The following is a 21,759-nucleotide window of genomic DNA, read 5'->3' on the forward strand; positions in this document are numbered from 1 at the left end:
TCAACACAAGCAAGCCTTATTAATCGTTCCTAGGCTACGTCAAAGTTAGGTGCTGGAAGAATTCGCTATCAGTTAGTGATGTAACTCTCATTATCAAACGCAGAATCCTCTTTAATCCCCGGTCGTAAACGAAATCTTTCGCCTCAGTGTTAGCATTATCACTGCGTCAGAACTAGTGTAACGATGTCGGTAATAACCTTACTTATTATCCTTTACGACGAGTTAATTCGTGTCGTTGTCACACAAATATTTAGAGCTTGCCGTATAAAAAAAGGACGTCAGAGCAAACGGCATACGATTCGCAGGCGCGCGCGCCGGGAAAATCATTCTAACGTATCGAGCGCTCGAGTCGAACGTCGGTCAATCGGGAAGTGTCATCTCAAGCAATTATTTACCACGATGTATATACGAACAATATATTCGAAAAAAATTGTGCCTGTGTATCAATAATCATCTTCAATGAAGACCTTATTAACATGTGGTACAAAAAGAAGCGTGTTTGTCAGGAAAACCTCAGTTCACCCCCAAATCGTTTGATAGAGACATTGGACATTTTGAGATTCCTGTTATTGCAATCGTTAATTCCTTTACAAGGGACCATATGGATTATGAAACGTTTGTGATATTTTGTGACATATTTTAAGACAGCTGTGATACGATAGTGTTGTGTGAAAGATATTTTTGATTTTGAAGAGAATTTTTAAAAGAAACTAGTCAAGATGATGTCCAAAAAGCAGCTGACTTGCATGCTTGCGCTGCATATAATGTATTTATTGGTGGGAGCTAGTATATTCTACCATATAGAGAGCCCTCTTGAAGTGAAGCAAAGGGCTGAAGACAAGCTAGAAAGGCTTGAGATTCAAAGTAAGTAAATAACGTAGGTACCAAATACTAAAAAAAAATAACACTCTACCGTTCAAACTGATTTGTTTATAATCTCATGTCAGACGGTTCTGACGTTGAAAACCAAGAAAATTCTTTTTGCGTTACCAAGAATTGAGACTTCAGTTTTTTGACTCATTGATTTCCCGGTTTTCTCATTGAAAATATTTTTATCAGTTCAACTTGCTATAAAAAAAACAGTGATTGGTTATAAATTAAATTTTAGATTATTGTTAATAAAGTAGAACATTAGATGTGATAGGCAGTAACAACAGTAACAATACTTGATAAGTTTATAAAATCAATTGTCAATAAAGTTAGTGCACTTCATAATGTTTACAGGCTATCGGTACTTGTGAATATCTGTGCTATCTTGATAAAAATTAAAAACAAATGAAAACTAATAGGTATTTCTATTGCTATTGGAGATCTTATACTCTAACGTAAAATAGCGCACTTTTTTGTAGGTTCGTTGACTTTTGACAATTTAGGTAATGTAATAACTGAAGTTATTTGAATAATCGTTATTTTGAATATAGCCTTATCTTTGGTAAAGGTAATCTTTGTAACCAATTTGAGTTCAAAAAAAGTGTGTTGTGAAAACCCATTTTCATTTTATACAGAAATAGAGATGTGTACTAATTCTTAATTCGGAAATACCGTTTCTATTTTAAATTATGCTTAAACTTGACTTCAATTCTGGTGATACACATACATATAATTACCTAACAGTTAGGTACCTTTACCAGAATTTAAAATGTTGTCATCGTCGTTTCACCCGAAAGATGCCCATTGCTGGACTACCTAAATCAAAATCTACGTACCTAAATAGGATATAGTGAAAAAGTTAATAATACGTGCGTTTTTCTTATAGCTATTATTGATTTAAACTGTGTTTAATTGTCATTGTAGTGCAACGTGAGTTGTTAAGAATATCGGTATTTTTTCCTGCAAACCGTTCGTACCTGATATACCTGTGTTATTTGTATCGTGTTTAGAAAGATAATGTAAATAGGTATATAAGATTTATATGCCTAATTTAAATGCGTTTTGCGCAGTACTTCTGAATAAGAACATAAACTTTTTATATAACTATACCTACAATTAATTCTACTGAAGACTTCAAAGCGATGTAAGATAGCTCATCCTCCGATCCTTTTTCCCAATTATGTTGGGGTCGGCTTCCAGTCTCATCGGATTCAGCTGAGTACCAGTGCTTTACAAGAAGCGACCTCCTCAACCCAGTTACCCGGGCAGCCAATACCCCTTGGTTAGACTGGTGTCAGACTTACTGGCTTCTGACTACCCGTAACGACTGCCAAGGATGTTCAATAGTTTAAAAATTCGCGTTTTCCCGTGCCTAAATCAATTGCTTCATCTTAGCATATCTTCAGAAAAAAATAGCAATGAAATATAATAAAAAAATATATATCGGTCTATAGGCGCTTATGCTGGCATTTATTTATTTTTATACGATTACAACCAAATAAGTTCATACAAAAAATACGTAAAGCTATTTAAAGAAAAACACACATAACAGAAAATATATCAACAGCCTCTTTTTCCTTTCAACCGATACAAATAAGCCTATCTTCGGAACCTCTCTATAATCGTCAATGTGTCATTCATTCCATTGTTTTGATCACGCGACCAGATAAAAAAAGTTGAGACAATTGTCTATGTGAAGAGTTGCATGTGCTTCAACTGTGTATCAATGTAGACCTTCATGGTTATCGATAAGTAGCACTCTATCGTTAAAGATTGTGATTAGAAAAAAGTTTACATGACCTACAAGAGGATTGCTTTTGATCATCAGTTTTTTTTATCTCATAGACTTTCTATGAAGATAGGATAGGCTCCTTGTAAAACATTAATACTAAGCTGCATCCGGTTAGACTGGAAGCAGACCCGAACATAGTTGAGAAAAGGGTAGGCAGATGAAACTTTCTATCAAAATATCTGAAAAAAATCTCAGATTTATAAAAGTTAAAAAAAATACACATTGTTTAGAATCTATCAGTTACATTTACACTTACAATTATGCAAACCTGAAAAAAATTATACCACACAAAGAATAGTAAACAATTATAATTAAATAAAGACTCTTACTTATTATAATTACGGTACCTAATAAATTCAACTACGTAATGCATTTGAAACTGTTTGTCTAATCTCTAATCTGTATATGTAAATTAAGTAAATAATGCATAATATATTTATTGACTTAAATAAAATAATCCCAGTTATATTGTAGGTACGATATTCTTCGCTAAACATGTTTTCCTCAGTAAAGGTGTGATTGCTAAATAGCTATATTTCACAACTAATGATTATGGACTGCGTCTAAAAATGAATATTTATTAGGACAGCACAAAGGTAAACAAATATTGAAGATAATTAAAATTGACAGTTGCAGTAACGCAGGCGTTTGATTGACTAAAAACAGTTTAAAATACAATTTAATAAACTTACCTACCCAGCATTTTCCAATCCTTAGTTTTTGACAAATCAACTAAAATATATATAACCAACGAATGATCTCATTTCATTACTTCAAACTATTTTTATAGCACCCTAAATATTTAACGTAACAATAAACTAAGTCAACTAAGTATTCAAAGGATAATCTTGCAGTTTCAAAACAAATTTCAGCGTGAAAACGATGGAATTTTTGTTACAGTTATCATTACAATGTTTCTTTAGAGAGAGACATCATAAAAATATTAAAAGTAATCATAAAAGTTAATTAAGACGTGTGATTCAGATGTCTGTAAACAATTTTTAACGTAAAAGAGTATTTTGCTTTACTAATAACACGAAATTAAACTAGTCATGTATAATTATAAACTGTTTAAGTAAACATTTAATTCAAGGAATTTACTAGTTAGGATCAGTTCGCAAATGTATGTACAAGACATATTAACGTAAAAAGTATTAATAATCATATCTTCTTACTTTTCCCTAACCTACCGTGGTTGCCTATTGCTGAGCTAAGGTAGGTATCCTTCTAACCTTCTTTGTCATAATGGCTGAAGCGGCCAAAACCCAAGTTTCCCATAAACTCGTAGGTACATAAGAAAGTAGTGTAAGTTAACTTTAAAACCTTTACTCATTCATATCTCTGAAACAAACAGAAAAAAAAGGAAACTATGACATATAACTTCTTTGAAAATACTACACCATTTGTAATAATTGTCAATTACTCTTTCTATGATATAGAATATAACTACTGTAGGGATGTTATGAGCATTATAATGATGCGGGTAACATCGTTAGGTAAGGCTATACTTCGGCCGTTCAGAGAATGCGTTCCTGACACCTATCAGTTAGTCACGACTAGTGATGGGCACAACATAACACTGAGTTCGTTACCGTTCCTTCAAAATGAACCGCCGCATTATTTTAAGATTATTTTCGTTTTAAATTGGCGGAATCATTTGTTTTATATTTTAGTTATTTAAGTGGAAACCAAAAAAAGGTAATATTCATATAATAAAATTGTTTTATTTATTCTTTGTTACAAGTACATTGAATTGAATGTGCGAACAGAATATTAATCAGACTCCGATTTGCTTGAGGAGGTGGTGTCTTCATCATCATCTTCGCCTACATGTATAATTATATTATTATCAATAACAGAATCAATCCTGATATCTCGGTCTAACAAAAGCCAGGTAATCAAATAAAAACAGATCGAAAACACTTGAAAAACGTGGTCTATGCGCACGAAACGACAACGGACGACTGTTTTAGCGTCACAAAATGGCGGCCCATAACGCCATTTGGGGTTACCATTTTTAATCTAAGTATAAAAATGCGGTTTGGTCATAGTTTTATTCTTATATTTCATAAACGTTATAATTAAGTCTTATAGTCCATTATTTTCCAATTCTTAAAAAGAAAATCAAAACGTGTTATTTTATATTATAACTGTATAAGAACAGATTACGATACTTGCCTGTTATTTTTAGCACAGCACTACAAAATATAAACCGCTGACATAACCTTGTAATAGCGCAGTATAGATTTAGAAAAATATTGTTTACCAAGTTATTTGACACTCAGTTTGGCACAAAATTATAACATTCATTGATTATTGATATAATAATGTTGTTTTAATGCTCCTCAATTGTTAAAACGGTAAACAACCAGCAAAAATATTTTTATCGTAACTGCAACGCCATTGCAAAGTTACGTCGTCAGTTCAATCGCGACGTGTCAGGAACGCATTCTCTGAATGGCCGAACTATAATAAAAGTAATTTATAATTTGTTTCATCACCTAACTTATCTAATCCATTTCATTGACCACGTTTTTATCCTTCGAGCCTTTTTCCCAACAATGTTGGGGTCGGTTTCCAGGTGTTCGGTGTTGTCGGTCGTTGACCACGTATTATAATGGTTGCATAAATATGCAACCATTAAACTATAAAATGTCAGGTTATTTTATAATGAGAAATTGGGTATGTATCAGGTATTTAATTAATTTAGATGAGACATTCTGCCGCGGGATTGATCGAAAGAGTTCGAGAGCCCTGGTACACGATGGGTTTTTAGCAGTGGCGGATTTACAGACTTGCCGCTAGTAGGCCATTCAATTTTTGCCGCCTCTAATGATTGTGAACTTAATGATATTTCTGTCAGTTACTAGATTATTTTTGCAAGCCTCTATGTACCGAGGAGTTTAATATTAACAAGTTTATATGACAGCGACTTTGAAAAGTAAAACCTCTGTAACTTTTAAACGGCTCAATCGATTTTCATCAAACATGTCTAAGAACACTCGCTCGTAAAACACCTGTAGTACAAAAAAATACTAAATTGAAATCGGTTCATTAGTTCGGGTGCTATGATTCAGTGGCGGCGTAGCATCGGGTCATCGGGAAAAAACGACAAATGTAAAAACTTTTCTGTTCCAAAACTCAATAATTGTGTACCAAAACGAGTAAAAAAAAACCGCCGTAAAGTGAAAAAGTTTTTAGTTTTGGGACACAAAAATACCTACCCAAACAAGAGCGAAAAAAAAGCACTGCAAAGAGAAGAAGCCGCGAGCGTAGCGAGCGCGAAATTTTTGATGTTTGGGACGCAATAACACCTAAAGAAATCAGAAAACAGTCACTGTCAAGTGAAAGGCGCGAGCGCAGCGAGCGCGAAATTTTTTGAGTCTTGGAACACAAAAATACTCAAACAAGCTTGAAAAAAAACCAGTGTAAAGGGAAAAAGCTGAGAGCGCAACGAGCGCGAAATTTTTCGAGTTTTGGGACACAAAAGTCCTCCACCTCATAAACAGCTTAGAAATCGTCAGATGTTTTTGCTACTTCGGTGCTTTAACTTTTTGTTAGTTTGAGGACTCAAAGGGCGCAGAACAAACCTGGTATGATGAAGTAATTTATTTTACTTTTATTGAAACGCTATTAGAATATTTTAAAATTCATGATCACATAAGTACCTAAGTATATATTACAGTTTATTAATTTTGCGTTTATTAATCGTTTATTTATATAGGTATGGATTGTGTACTCATATACTCAATTATAAAAAAAAACCTGTAAAAAAAATTGGTAAATTTGCCGCCCCTCTAAATCTGCCGCCCTAGGCACTGGCCTACTTGGCCTATTGGTAAATCCGCCACTGGTTTTTAGTCAGTAAAGTCTGACACGCCCTCACCGCTGCGCTGCTAACCTACAGCGGGAGGGATGATTTTTACTATCGTAAAAAAGAGATGAGAGATTCTAACAGTCTGCATAACTGTAATATTTCATACTTACTATAAAATTTTATGAGTATTAATAATACCTTCATATGTGTTTCATTGGCACCATAATTTTATGGAACACGATTTATAACGATGCGATTTTGCATATTCTATATCTACAGGTATGTGCGATAAAGCTAGAGAGCTTATTTGTTAGGTTATGACACTAATTTCTCCTCGTCCTATTCAAAAAACTTTTTCAGTATTAGATAACTCATTCGTTGCTGTTAAAGGTCACTATCCGGGACGAAGTAGTTTCCACAGCGCGCGCGAAAAATGCTGATCAAAAGCTAGTTCGTAATACCACAGAGTACTAAATAGTTACTACGGTAATACGCCTCTTGCGAGTATAGGATAAATCGTAGTATTATCTTTAACAATAATCACTGCATTATTTTCTCTTTATCTGTTTATCTGAGCGCTTCATAACACCTAATGTCCTCAACCTGAAATGCATAATCAGGTAATTAATGTGCATACCTTACTAACATTGTGTATTTGTGCAATTATCTATAGAACGGCTTCTATTAAAAAATATAACTCTAGAAGTTACCTGTGTATGCGACAGAAATATGTATACGTCATGTTTTGTTGAATGCATAAGACAGATACCCATTACACCTTTCTTTTTTGATAGAGTTTACAGCAGAATTAATGTTTTATCTATTATTTTCATACTTCTGTTACTTATCTTCATGCTAAAATTAAAGCATTTTCTGCAATTCGTCAAAATTACAACTTCAAAATACACTTTCTGACTGTCATATTTTAAACCACAAAGGTATAGTTTTAGTCTAAAACCAACATACATTGACATTTTACAGTATATATTTAGATGCAACAACTATAGAGTTATGTACACCCATCTATAGATATCGGTTCATAATTAACTACGATCAGCCATTGTCATTTACCTCATTGTTCTAGCGTATATTTTCATGTCAACCGCTTTACTTGTATGCTATAAGTAGAAATTATTTTCCTTGTAAGCTAAAAAGTAGCGTTTATTTTCAGACGTTTCTATGCAGTTATGAAATCTATGTTTACTTCTGAAAATCTGCGTCTTGTTGTTTATAAAATGCGCAGTGGAAGTTGGAAATACTAAATTAGGTAAAATAATTATCGTTTTCCCGTGGTTTCAACCGCGTCATGTGTGAACTTCTACCCGTACCGGGATAAAATATAGCTTGTTACTCGGGAAGAGTTTAGCTTTCCAACAGTGAAATATTTTTTTCAAAACGGTTCATTAGTTTCGGAGCCTCTTATCTTTATTTTGTTTTAAGACCCTATTAAATAGATAAGTAGCGAAAATAGCCGACATGCAATACTAATTCGTAACACATTTTAAACAGTGCAAACAAAAATAGAAACACAATAACGATAATCGAATAGCTACATAAATCGAGAAGTTTTATCGATTGAGGTTACGAAAATATCATTTTATAATTGCTCCGTACATGCTCCGATTTCATTTCCTTCCTAGTTCTTAATTTAATTATGAAATTAAGTGCACATCAAAGAGTACAGCTGTTTAGATATAGGACAAATAAACACATTCTAAATTCTCTATTTATCTTATTGGGCTGGTAATTAACTAACATTTGTAGGAGATCATGTGAATTAGGTTTTTAGGGAAAGTGTGGACTCACTGAAATAATTCTATGATTACATCACATCACAGTAGTGTCATGAAAGTTTACATTTGTGGATGTTTGCAACTTTTTCAAGTAAACTACTGAAGAGATTTGGCTGAAATTTAACTTTATAAGAAAGTATTGTATCACCTACACATCCGAATATCGAATATCATATTAGCTACTTTTATCTGGGTGCGGGAAACTAATCATAGCATACATACTATCAGAATCACATATGCATGGGCTGTTCAGTTTTTGCGGTAAGCGTGTAGAACCTCGGGAGAAGAAGCTAGTTATATCCACAAAATAAGTAATAAGGTAAAGAAAACTGTCCCTTGTTACAAAATGTTGTTTTACTAAACGTTGACGATATAGATCTTTTCATCAATAGTGATCAATAGTGTTGTCATGTTGCCATCTCATAAATTGTCGATAATCACTTCTGTACTGTTTGACAAACTGATGACGTGTGTAAGTTAACGATCGTTTAACCGGACCGACACGTTCAAATAACTTGTAATTAGAAGTCTTTTAGGCCATTTTCCTGATGGTAAATAATGAAAAGATATATTATAATATACACAATACATAAATAGCTTCAAACGTACTTATTTATGCATTGTCTATTGAATTCTATTAAAATATTTTGACGTTGACGCTTTCGGTTGATTGCTGGAAAAAAGATAGGTTGTATAGAACCAATTTGCCATGTTATAGAGTTTTATTTAGATGCTAACTTCGGCCAGTGGTTTCACCCGCGTGGCATGACAACTACTCCGTGCATCCGGATAACAAGTAGCCAATACCTTTCCTCAATAAATGAGCTAGCACAGATTTTTTTTTTAATCAGATGATATAATTCATATGATTACCGCAGTTAATAAACAGATAAACAAATAAGAAAACAAACTTTTCAGCTTTGTATGTGATTTAGAGATAAAATAATAAAGTATACGGTAGAGTAGAGAATCAACATTTTCTTGGTTACAAGTACCCGAAACTCTGCTTCGTTAGAGGAAACCAAACACTAAAACTTCCCGCGATTTTAAATCGATACAATATAAATCAAACCTTTTCGGATCGTACTGACACCTGTAATGGCTCATCCAACAGAAAAATAAACACTTAATTAGAACATTTGTATTATCAAAGTGTTGCCATGAATCATTGCTTACTTCAGACCATAGATTGATGACGCAAAAACTACAAGATAATACGTTTGTGTGGTCATTAGTCTAAGTATTACTTCAACATTGATTTTCCCAAGTTATGCTATTGTGGAAAAGCCTGAGAAATTGTAACGTCTCTTTTCAGCTCTTTTTTTGTTAATTTCTCGTACTAAGATGACAGTACATTTCAATTTTTAATCGAGTAGTTATGGTTCTTAAATCGGTATTCGTAATTTTTTGTTCATTTTTCATCGTGAGGCTTATGTAAAGTAAGAAAGTCTGACCATCAGTCTTACCAAGGGGTGTCGAGCTGTCCGTGTAACTGAGTTAAAGAGATAGGTAATCGCTTTACCTCAAACACCGGTAAGTACTTAGGTACTCAGCTGCATCGGGTTAGACTGGAAACCGATCAGATATCTCATCTGCCTAACCTTTTCCCAACAATAAATGGGTTCGGATTCATTGCGAATACACCAAATAGCCAGTTTTCTTTTATGATAATTATATTTTCATAAATAGAGACGGTGATTGCTTAAAGCCTTCAAGTGATCATCACAATCAAAATCATAAATTCATGAGCGTGACCGCGCATTACTAGTTAACACTAGTAATAAACACATAATGTAGGGATAAACAAATGTTTATGCCGAACAAGCTAGATTGCCTTAAAATTACAACTCGGTCATGAGCAATGCTGTGCTAAACAGGTCTTGGGATGTTGAACGAATAGATGTGTCGTTTTAATTTCTTACATTTCAAAATTGTTCGTTATTTTTGTAAAAAAAATCGTTGGTCCCATTAAAGGTCCTTGGGCAATCCTTCTTTTGGGTTCTGGGTTTGATCCTGTTAATGTCAACTTGGTGTCTATTTCTATGATTATGCTCCAGGTCATTTAAATAACACTCAAACAATTGTACAAGTTAAATCCTTTTGTAAAATTCTAGGCTTCAAACATAATTCTGCGCATTTTGTTAAAATAGGTAGGTATAAAAGTGAGTACCTCTCACTTTTATACCTACCTAAAAAAGTATTGTATTATTAATTTATCACATATTTACTGACATGATACCGATAGGTATAGGTATTATCCATTGCAACTACATACTCTACAATATTTCTTAATTCTATGACAAAAATTAGGGCACACAGAAGCAAATCCAATATTCATGTAAGTCGATCGTCTTAGCCCTGTAGATAAATTTTGTATACTCTCGTGTTTTACTTATAAGCCAGTATATAAGCCAATATTTACAGTTTTATTTTACACCTTATAGTCTTTAACATAACGTTCAGTCTTGTCTGATTCTGTGCTGTTATAAAAAAAAACCGTCGGGTCGAGTTTTTCTTCGTATTAACCTATAACCTAGCTTTAGACTTGCCTTATTTGGTGGGAACAACATTTTATCTGTCTCAGAGTGCTGATTTATTCAATCAACTTTTTCAAGCTTATGTAACTTATCGATTCGTTTATTTTTTATATAGGCACATTTAGGATATCTTATGGTAAGATAACTTAATAATAAAGTGTAAAAGATTCGCAATGCGTGTGTGAGAAATAAATGACACGTTTCGCCTCCACGTAAAATTGGATTCTATATTATCATATCTAGGGTAGAGTTTGCAAAAATAATCTCGTCCCAGGTAGAGGTGATTGCAAAGGACGTTACCCTCAAAAACCTGCTTTTAATACCATACAATAAGAGATAAGAAATAAACTGGGCTTCAACCCGACAGTAAAATCCTAAAGTTATATCACCTTGAAGAAATTGCACATCCAACCTTCTAGAGCTAAATTCCTTGCCACAATTTCCTAATTCAAATCATAAATCACTAGCTAGACTCCTGTTTTATGTAGGTACATTAGAATTCTTTCCCCGTGTGAGGAAGGTATAAGGATAACAGTACAACAAGAGGCCAGTCATATAGACGTCCTTATGTGTCGCGTCGGCACCTGAATCTTTGATGATTTACTAACGAATTGTTTCCTTAACCGTCTTGATCTATTACACTATTTAGTTGTGTAATATATTCTGGAAAGTCACAGGTCAAGTTTATACGTTCAAATGAATGACCTGTACGTCTTTAGTAGAGATAAACGACAGAGGAAAATGTAATTTGGGCTGTTTATATTATGTGTTTTGTTTTTGTAAATATTTTGGTTATAGAAGCGAGTCAAAGATATCATCTCTGTCTTTTCTTCCTTTCTTGAAGAGTTGTCTACCTAAATGAATCTAGTGAGAACATCTGTCTTTAAACACTGTTAGTTAGTATTTAATTTTAATTTATTTATTATCATTTACCCTTATAAATATTTGCATTACTTGTTTGGATGATTTAAATCATCTGCATCACCATACTGACTTGTCTTCAATAAAATCGTACTTCTATGTTTTCGCAATTCGGGACTGATTGTTGTTAAGGGAAATAATGTGTGAGGATTTTAAAATTCTTGCCATGTCACTCATGATTGAGATCGTTGCAAATTCAGATCTGGTATAGGTAGAACCACACAACGGACTTTTTTAGAGATACCTACTTATTCAAAGGCAACGACTTTGGTAAATACCAAAAAAACTTTAGTATCTAAAGAGGAACGTGATGTTGATCAGGTATTATAAATATTATAGTTAGAAGTTTATTCAGGTTTTGTGCTATTTTGTGAGACTAGAGTCGAACTTAAATAGGCTAAAGTTTAACAGCTGAATGTAGATAATGTAAGAGTCTGTCTTTTTACATGAATCATGGATTCAGAGGTTCCCTAAGTAAGTTATTCGTCGTCGTTCAATCAATCAAATAAATCAAAATAAAGGTACGACTCATCCCAATTAGAAGTTTTAATGATATCATTATTACTGTCACACCTCCTTTGATCGCCTAATACTCTCAATCAAAAGACATTTATTTTTCAATCAGGTTAATTACATATCAGCTTAATTGGAAAATATATGTCTCACAAAATACCGTCGTGTTTGAACCTAGTCTGACCTTCATCGTCCTGCATTTCCTTAGAAACAAGGCAGACATCGATATAACTTCAGGCCAATACCACTAACTTTAATATGTTCATGTGACATCGTAAAAGCAAACAAACCAAGGCTTCTGTCAACTAAGTATCGTGATCAGAAAATTAGCCTTAAATTAGAACTGTCGTATGCTATCCTTGCGTTACAAAAAATACATTGACGGTTGAGCAAATAACAGTTGGTACATTTCCTCAGGTGATGTTGGGGTATTTAAATAATTTCGTCACTTTGAAGTGTCTTCTTTGTTACCCTTTAAACGACTCTTCTTTGTCATCAATCGTTAATATACTTCCACATCCACATATCACAGATTTTAAAACATGTTTTACGCTTCTCCTTGGCGATAAGCCCTGTACTGTTTGAATTCTCAAGACTAGAAGATGAACACTGTTTAGGAGTTCCATTCGAACTAGGATCCTTACCACACTAAGCTTTAAATTGGATTTGCCTATAAGTCATTGAATAGAAACCTTAGGTAAGATGACGCCAAATGGAAATCTGCGGAAAATAAACCCCTATGAATAATAGATCGTGATCAATATTTTCAACCACGAGGTCGGTGCGCTGGGAGAATAACAATTACATTATGATGATACTATACTTTGAAGGAAAACTTAATATTCCGCAACGACCAGAAAATTTAAAAAAATCATGAGGACTATTCTCATTGACATAGTATCTGAGTATCATAATATTGAGTATTTTGGACTATTCACGCATTTGTTTCCGTACCCATTGAATTAATATTCTCTGATTCATTTGATATATCAGAATTTAATCTCTCAGTCAAGATAGGTAGTCACATCATGATCTGTTCAACATCATTTTCCAAAGAAGCATAATTTCCGAAATTGACTTTACCAATTCACGCTATGATTCAGTTGACAATATTTAGAATGACTATGAAGTTACTTGACATAGATATCCCTTCGAAGCTAATAACAACATGATAATTCTCTAACAAAAAATGTAAGACTCTGATGAACACAAAAAGGCTGTAGACCTTTTAGAACCAAATGAGCCTACAAAGGGTCTTTTCGAAGCTTTTAAACGTCATAATGAGAATTATGAAGACTTCACGATTTTACAAGTTGCTCTGTCACAACTGTAAGCAAATAGTGTCGATATTGTCGTCAATAAAGCGGTTAACACGTTAATTCATGGTTGATGTGATAATTAAAACGTTTTCCCTGTTACGTAAGGCGTTTCCACATCACGTATTTATGAATTGGTTTTAATATTATCAAGAACATCAGGAGTTGATTTTATTTGTTCTTCACGATCAACTTTTCTGCCTTTTATTGATGTAACGTTGTTATCCTCGTTTGAAATACTGGAAAGGGATATTAAGGAAGTATGTCTCATTGTACTTGTACTTTCCTGCAACGTTTATTGCACAAAATGCAACTTAGTGCTATTTCTCTTCACTAGTTCCTTTTCCTAGTTTTCTAGTTCTCTTAATAAGCTTTTGATTCTATTCTATATAAATCAAAGCACAATATTTACCATTTGTGAATTATTGCGTCGTTGGGTAAGACTAAATGAAAGTATATTTCTAAACCCAGTTCGTCATTATCACCATAGAGTACGTCAACATGAGATGCGTCAATTAACACGTGGCAATCTGGACGTGAATCAAATTATCTAACAATGTACTAATATTGCAGTGAGTGTAAATAACATCAATGTCTCCTTGCCCATAATTTTTAGGATTATATTCCTAGGTTCGTTAATGTATCGCAATGTCCCACTGGGGTGGAAATGTGGGTGCGGCGTGAAGGAGTGTCAGACTCTTACTGACTAAATCCACCATGTTCCTTCTTAAGCCCTTTATGTACCAGGGCTGTGGTAACCCTTTTCAAACAACCCCGCAGCCCCGTTCGCAAATGAACCACCTCTGTCACTATAACGATTGAGATCAGTGTGAACACATCCCATTACGAACACATGATTACCATGTACAACCAAGTAGTTGATTTCTATGTCAGCATCATTACCTTAGAATCGATGCTCTTATCTTGTTATCGATTGAGTATGTAAGCATTAATTGTCCTCAATTGCTTAGGGTTGACACATTTTATTAATCATGACCGTATATGGTAGAAGGTAATCATTTAAATTGCATTGAATTTGCATACACTGCAAGGATTAAATGTATATAGGGTTTGCTTAATTATACTGATACAAACTTTTTATTTTTCGTAACTGTTGAAAGGATAATTTGCGAAGTGAAACTTTCCTCTACAAAGTCAAATTATTCTTCGTCATCATCGACGTTACTTTCTGCATTTTTAGGTATAAAGTTTATTGAATTTACTATTCCTTTTTATACTCAGTTTTGATCCATTTTCTACTGTATCAGTCTACTTTGATATTTTTCTCGTCAACCCTATCAATTTAGACGCCAATGTTATTTCTTTATTTTGTATAGCTTCAATCGAACCCTCTTGATTATAAGTATTGTAATCGAAATTAACATTCCTATGGCTACTGTATCACTTAGAACAGTCGATGAGGAGTTTTTGACGTAAATCATGGAATACTTCATTCAGATCTCTGACGTCGGTGTTTATAAATTCATCACTAAGATGATACAATGACACAAATCAACATAATATTTTCTACGTCTAGTTCTATACTAATGTTATGGAGATTAAATACTTTGTTTGCTTGTTTGACGGACACTTCTAAATACTGGAAGGACATGAAATTTTTTTGCAGTGTTACATCGCTTATTAACGTACTATTATACTTTTACACGGAGTACCTCCCACAGGGTGCGGGTGAAACCGCGCAAAAGAAAAAGGTTCAAATTAAGTTGCTAATATTTTCATGCAGAACTAGATCATAGATCTAAATCTATGCTAATCCTGAGATTAAAGAACCAAGTGCGAATGAAACAGCTTATTCAAATTTGTGCTTAATCCAATCCCATTTTGCAAAGCTCTCTTAATTCGCTCTCTTAATAAGCTCTGTTAATTGGAAATTCTTGTTATGTACTTCAGTTCAAGCCAAATTACCATTTTATCAAAAGAATTGCTTTATTTAAAGTTCTGTACCCAAAGTATAGAACGGGACCCTACAACGTTTATTCTCATACAAAAGTGTGTGTGCCATTGATCAATAAAATATCGCTTTTAACCTGTCTGCTTTAGAGTTCAAATTGTTTCAAATCGATCCTAACGCTAGATACAATTCAGACATCATAATTCAAACTTCATTCAAATAACTGTCGTCCACGTGCATATTAAAAATCTATTAATCGTCCTTTGCACCGGTCTTGGCAGTGACATCGACCTTCAAACCACAATAGTTGGTACAATTCAATCGGGTCCTGTATCGTAAATCGGTTTTATATTCATTTAATGATAGTACCACAACAATAAGGACCGCGCCTTCTTTTTAACCCATTATAAACTGCTGAATAGATGCTACTGTGATAAACCACAAATGGTTTCCGTGGATTTCTGCGGGATTCGGATTAATCAGGCTCTTTGATGCATGGTCAACAAATTCAAATGGATGACAGAATGTATGTTTTGTTAAAAGCTTCAGATAAATATGTATTTTTGAAAGCCCGTTTCCCGCTCTATTTCCTTTTTTGGAGTTTTCAATTTGATTACACACACTTTCAACAAACTGTTTCTTTTTACCTATTTAAATATTCTACTCTAACAAGATTTGTAGAATCACACTCAAGCCAACAAGTAGGAAAGACCGTTGTGCCAATCCCATGACAAAGTGACAATTCACCATTTCTTCGCGCTCCATCAGTTACATAGTAAGAGCAATACGCTTCAATTACAACAATACAGTTTCCCTCATTCATACGCGATTCAATCACAACTTTTTACTCTCAACAGGGCACCGCTCTAGTACTTTTTACGACCTCTAATCAATCATCAATCCCATGCAATTTGGAATAAAAACAACTAATTTGTGTTGATTCGGGCGTAAAATTGTCATTCGTAAAAACTCGGTTAACTGCTTAATTAGAGCCCTATATTTTCTTATTGCCGTGGCCATTTTGTTAGGAGGGGCATGCTAAATGCTTCGGTTATGTTCTTACTTTGTTTGAAATTATTGGCTTTATTAACAAGGATGTCACGATATGTAATAACAATATAAGTATTTTGTTGCTTTTTAACAACCTCGTTTGTTATTTATAGCGAGAATTAAAGTTAACAATCACGACTTTTTGAATATGACAACCCAAGTAGATATTGCCTATAGATGGAACTTTTTGACCGATATCTTCATTAACCATTCATAAATTGTTATTCCATTCATCTTACTTGAGTCTAATTCTAAAATCTTTTGATTCCAGACTTGTTATACGAAAACTACATTCCTGATGATCCAGAGAAACAAGACACGATTCTCCGCAAGTTGTCGGACTACTGCGGCAAATCTATGTTCAACTATACCACGGAGGATGCTGAGCCGCCCTTCAAGTGGGACTTCTATCATTCCTTCTTCTTCTCTTATACGGTCGTCAGTACTATCGGTAAGTTTAACATTCATAGTTTTGTCTGTTGCGTTCACCATTGTTTTACTTAGCACATACAATACAGCGTACTTCATCTGGTTCTTAAAGTTGATATAAGACTTGATTGAATACTAGAGGCTACTTCTGAAAAAGATGGACACAACTGTAATTCAATTTATAAAAAAACCCGGGGAAAACGGGATAAGACATAACCTATGTTACTTGGGAAGACTGGCTACTATGTTTTCCAACAGTGAAAGATTTTTTTCAAATAGGTTCAGTAGTTTCAGAGGCTTTAGGCTTCAAAAAAAAATTAATAATATTGTTGTAAGCACCTGATAAAATCCAAACAATATTGGCCTTACTACAAAAACTTAAACGTCTGTTTTACACTTGTCTAAAAAAATTGTGGCTGCAAAATGAACCATATGTCAACGTCATAATCTGACATTTTTTTGATGATTTTTTTAGACAAGTCTTAAACTGACGTTTAAAAATTTTTGTGGTAAGACGGTATATGTTTATTGTAATTGTAATGTATCCACATATTCATATTTATGAGGCAAACTGAGGCAAACGATTCTTCTTCCTGTATCATTAAACATCTAATTAGTTACTTTGTGTTCTGTTTTATAGTCTCTTTGTTTTCCTTTCTTTGTGGCAACAACACCTATAGAATCTATGCGTACATTTTAAATATAAATAAATTCGATTTTATAGATTGTGCTGTGTTGAAGATATCTTTATGCATTTTTTTGACCCAATTTTTATATATTTTTTTCTTCTCTTACAATTTCAGGTTACGGTAATTTGGCGCCTACAACTCATTTGGGAAGAATCCTGATGATATTCTATGGGTTGTTCGGCATACCTATTAACGGTATCTTACTCGCAAACCTTGGTGAATACTTCGGCATGCAGGTATATTTTTTTCAGCATTTAAGATAAATAATATTTCCAACAAGACACCAAAAAACTTAACACCGCATAAAGCCACTATCGAATTTAGAAGTCTATCCTTTGGTTAGAGTGTATTATTTCTTACATGAATCGACTATGATTTACCAAGATTCTGTGCCAAGTAATAATTTTTTGTAGGTTAAGGCGACCGTTTTGGCAGTCTAAAATGTAAAGAACCGAGGTATATCCCAGCTACATATCTAAAACAAAAGAAAAACTTCTATCATAAGTTAATTCAACAAAAGACTAAAAATAGGTTCTAATCGGAAACATTTATCTATTACAGTTAATATCAGTCTACCGAAAATACAAGAGAAGAAATGAGAAGCGTGCTCATAACTTGGGCTACTACTTCACCAACCTCGGCATGTTGGGCCAGATCTTCTTGTACCTGGTTCCTGGCTTCTTATTCTTTATATTCTTGCCCGCCTGTATCTTCGTGGTCTTCGAAGGATGGGATTACGTCGCTGCTATATACTATGCCTTCGTCACTTTAACTACTATTGGTTTCGGTGATTTAGTTGCTGGTACGAAATTATCAATTATTTATTGAAGTTATTCTAAGATAAGCTTTAGTTCTACCACCATATAATAGTGCCGCGCTACGTCAAAATGTTCCAACACTAAATTCGGCAATCACAATATATCTAGACAAACTTAACATCAAACTAGCTGAGTAAAATTAAAATCAAATGCCACTAAAGTCATGGAATCTTTACCAAAATAGCCTCGTATACAATTTGCAAATATAATAACAATCTATTTTATGATTTCAGGTACGGTGAACAATGGCTTCAAATACGGCTACTTCTGCACTTACCAGATATTCCTCATCATCTGGATCACCTTCGGTCTTGGCTACATCGTCATGCTGCTTGGTTTCATAACCAGTGGCATGAGGTCTGAGAGAATCCATAGGATAGAACAGAAATTTGCTTGCCAGTTCAAGAATACCCAAAACAAAATTCTTCAAGGATTCACGAAGGATTTATCGGCTCTTAGAAAGATTATTAATGAAGCCAATCTTATTAAAATTAAGGTAATTTTGTTATTTACTATCAGACATATACAACATGTAACGTAATTAACGCACACCCTCAAACACGCCAATTAGAATATTATGTTATAATCATAATACATACACTGAATTTTTAATTTAACATGTATATGCATTGTTATTTACTAAATTAGTTATACCAATTCTTGGAGAACTTTTGGTCATACAACTACGCATGCAAATATCGCGCCGCGCGTGGCCGCGCGCCGCTCGACTCGACACAACATAACGAAACTACGGAAAAAGCCGACAATACACGAAGTCTTATTACTTTGAGTTACGGTCTATTTGAATTTGTTTTGACTGTACAGGGTTAATATGACAATAATTTCCGTAGTTTTAATTATTTTTGGGATAAAAAATTACCTATATTAAAAATGATATAAATCGATTCAGTAAACGATTCTGAACAAACTAATTTCAGGATGTGCGTTAATTAAGTTACATGTTGTAGATACCTACACTTTTAATGAGAGTCAATGATTAAAAATTCAGAACTTTACCTATCTGCGTTTAAACATTATACTTACATTAGTTTACATAAAAAGTAGGTGAAATCTAATATTTATCTCCCTCAATCTTTTCAGCCGGTGTATGTTGAAACCTTGCCGCCTCTCTACAGAAGTGCCAGCTGTCCCATTTTCACCTACGACGTTGAACCAAGAGGCATTATTTACAAGAGAAAACGAGCTAATTCTGAAAATATCACATTGTCTGCAAAGGATATGCTTCGGATTCAATCAGATACTGATTTACTTGGAATCGATAAAGAAAAGACATTCACTGCCTCAGCTATTGTTAAACCAGCTGAACTTCTCGCACGTGTAGTTAATGTACTAGGAGGTTTGGAACAAGCTCAAAAAGATCGTGTGGATAAAGGTGTGCATCTATTTGACGATGAACAAATTTTAGCTAATGAAAGGCCACCTAAGTTTAGTATAGGCCAAGACTATTTACCAAATAATCCAAAAAGAACCAGAGCGTTGAGTGTAGCTGTGCCAAATTATAAGAAAGAATACATCCCTCAAGATGTTCACGAGCACACTTGGACTAACGGAGAATCAGCTGAAAAGTTCAGAAGGGAAGCTAACATTAGAAGTGGTAAGTTATCACTGCCATCTAAAGTTTACCCAGAAGATATTGCTCCGTCACAGAATATAATAACAAGATTCTTCTCAAGAAAACCTAGTGGAGGCGATAGCCCCACTTCTCAAGCGATTAACGAAAATATCAAAGATAAAGCAGAAGCTTACAAAGAGATAACAAAAAGAGGCCGTCACAGTATTTTCCCGAGTTTCGACTTTAATGGTGAAGATGAAGATTGTGGAGCCATGTCTTATATAGAGAAAACAAATCGTGGACGTCATAGCATTTTCCCAACTTTTGATTTCTCTGAAGATGAAGATGCAGCAGCGGTGAGAGCATATCGACAAAAAAGTAAAAGACATAGCATATTCCCTACATTTGACTTCAGTGAGGATGAGGACGCAAAGGCCTACAAAGAAAGAACCAGATCTGGTCGACATAGTATATTCCCTACATTCGACTTCAGTGATCCCGATGATGATGCAGAACGGTACAAAGAAAGTACGAAACGAGGAAGACGAAGTATTTTTCCGAAGTTTAATTTCAGCGGTCTTACAAGCAACGATGAAGATACTGTAGATGAAGACGAAGTACAAAAATACCAAAACCGAACGAAAAAAGGACGGCTCAGTTTATTTCCTTCTTTTGGAAGATCTAAGAAAAATGATGACGATGTCATGCCGGAGAGCTCTGATGAACTGGTTGATTATAAAAACAAAACTCGTACAGGACGCGGCAGCTTATTCCCTTCATTTGGAGCTTCTCGTAAGAATAGCTCACCTAGTGGAGGTCCAGATGATCTAGAAGCTACCATAAAACAATTCAATAGTCAAAAAAGACAGGGACGTAATCGGTCTCTTGAAGAACCTGGTCAATTCTCAAGTGATTTGGAACGTTACAGAAACAGGACGAGGCACGGTCGGCCAAGTTTGTTTGATCCCGATGTTAATATAACTAGTCTTCCAGAAGCGGAACAAGTAGAAGTCTTAGAGAATACAAGTGTAGCTGATCTACTGAGAGCATTAGCAGTTTTAGAAACTGCTGCAGGTTCATCTAATGATCCGCCGGGATTATTAGACTTTATAACGGAACCAAGCGCAGTTACGTCCAGAAGGCGTGGTTCAATTAGGCCTGATTTCTCTATACCTACACCACCAAGTAGGGATAGCCTTGAAGAGAATAAACCAAAGCGTGCAGATGATTCAGGGCCTCGACGGAGACGAGTGTCTGCAAGGGCTGCGGCTCCGCAATTCACACCAACGCTAGCAACTGTAGTTGCCGGGGCAGAGCTGCAACTACCGACTGCGACTGCTGCAAGAGAATGTCGTATGTCAATGCTGCAGCAACCACCACCTCCGTACTCAGAGACTGCTTTGGAAGAAGAGGCACCTAAACCTCGGATGAGGAGATACTCCCCTGCTCCAGTAGACGCTGGACGATCAAGTACAGGGCCCGTACCTAGACTCTTCTCTCGCATACGAAGAGAGAGTGCTAATGCAGAAGAAGGAGATTCCAGACGTTGTAGTCTAACAGATGTAGTTGTAGACAACTTTAAAGACAAAGACAATACGTAACCCAAGTGCCTTTTTAGGGAATTCTAGACAATAACTATTTAATAATTTATTTGATTTAAGTTAGGTTTAAGTAAGTGATGAATATAAGCCGTCCAATACGAAAAATGGTTTTATTGGTAATCCTTCAT

At 34.6% G+C, this 21,759-nt stretch overlaps 1 protein-coding gene across 1 annotated transcript; it reads left to right on the forward strand.

Moving 5' to 3' along the window:
• The first annotated feature begins 223 nt into the window (after positions 1-223).
• LOC124636441 lies at positions 224-21,736 on the forward strand. The gene is made up of 6 exons (XM_047172535.1): positions 224-864; positions 16,793-16,972; positions 17,754-17,875; positions 18,201-18,441; positions 18,691-18,953; positions 19,559-21,736. The coding sequence occupies exons 1-6, from the start codon at positions 720-722 to the stop codon at positions 21,629-21,631; spliced, it is 3,024 nt and encodes a 1,007-aa protein (XP_047028491.1). The 5' UTR covers positions 224-719; the 3' UTR covers positions 21,632-21,736.
• The last annotated feature ends 23 nt before the right edge of the window (positions 21,737-21,759 follow it).

This window comes from Helicoverpa zea, chromosome 14 (genome assembly GCF_022581195.2).
Source record: "Helicoverpa zea isolate HzStark_Cry1AcR chromosome 14, ilHelZeax1.1, whole genome shotgun sequence".
In the NCBI taxonomy this organism is placed as follows: Eukaryota; Metazoa; Arthropoda; class Insecta; order Lepidoptera; family Noctuidae; genus Helicoverpa; species Helicoverpa zea.

What these genes read in the sequence shown, in the direction of transcription:
- LOC124636441 (XM_047172535.1), top strand. Translation starts at nt 720, where the DNA reads ATGATGTCCAAAAAGCAGCTGACTTGCATGCTTGCGCTGCATATAATG. An exon ending in TACGGTCGTCAGTACTATCG is followed by an intron (nt 16,973 to 17,753) that starts GTAAGTTTAACA and finishes TTACAATTTCAG; the next exon opens with GTTACGGTAATTTGGCGCCT. An exon ending in CCAATCTTATTAAAATTAAG is followed by an intron (nt 18,954 to 19,558) that starts GTAATTTTGTTA and finishes CAATCTTTTCAG; the next exon opens with CCGGTGTATGTTGAAACCTT.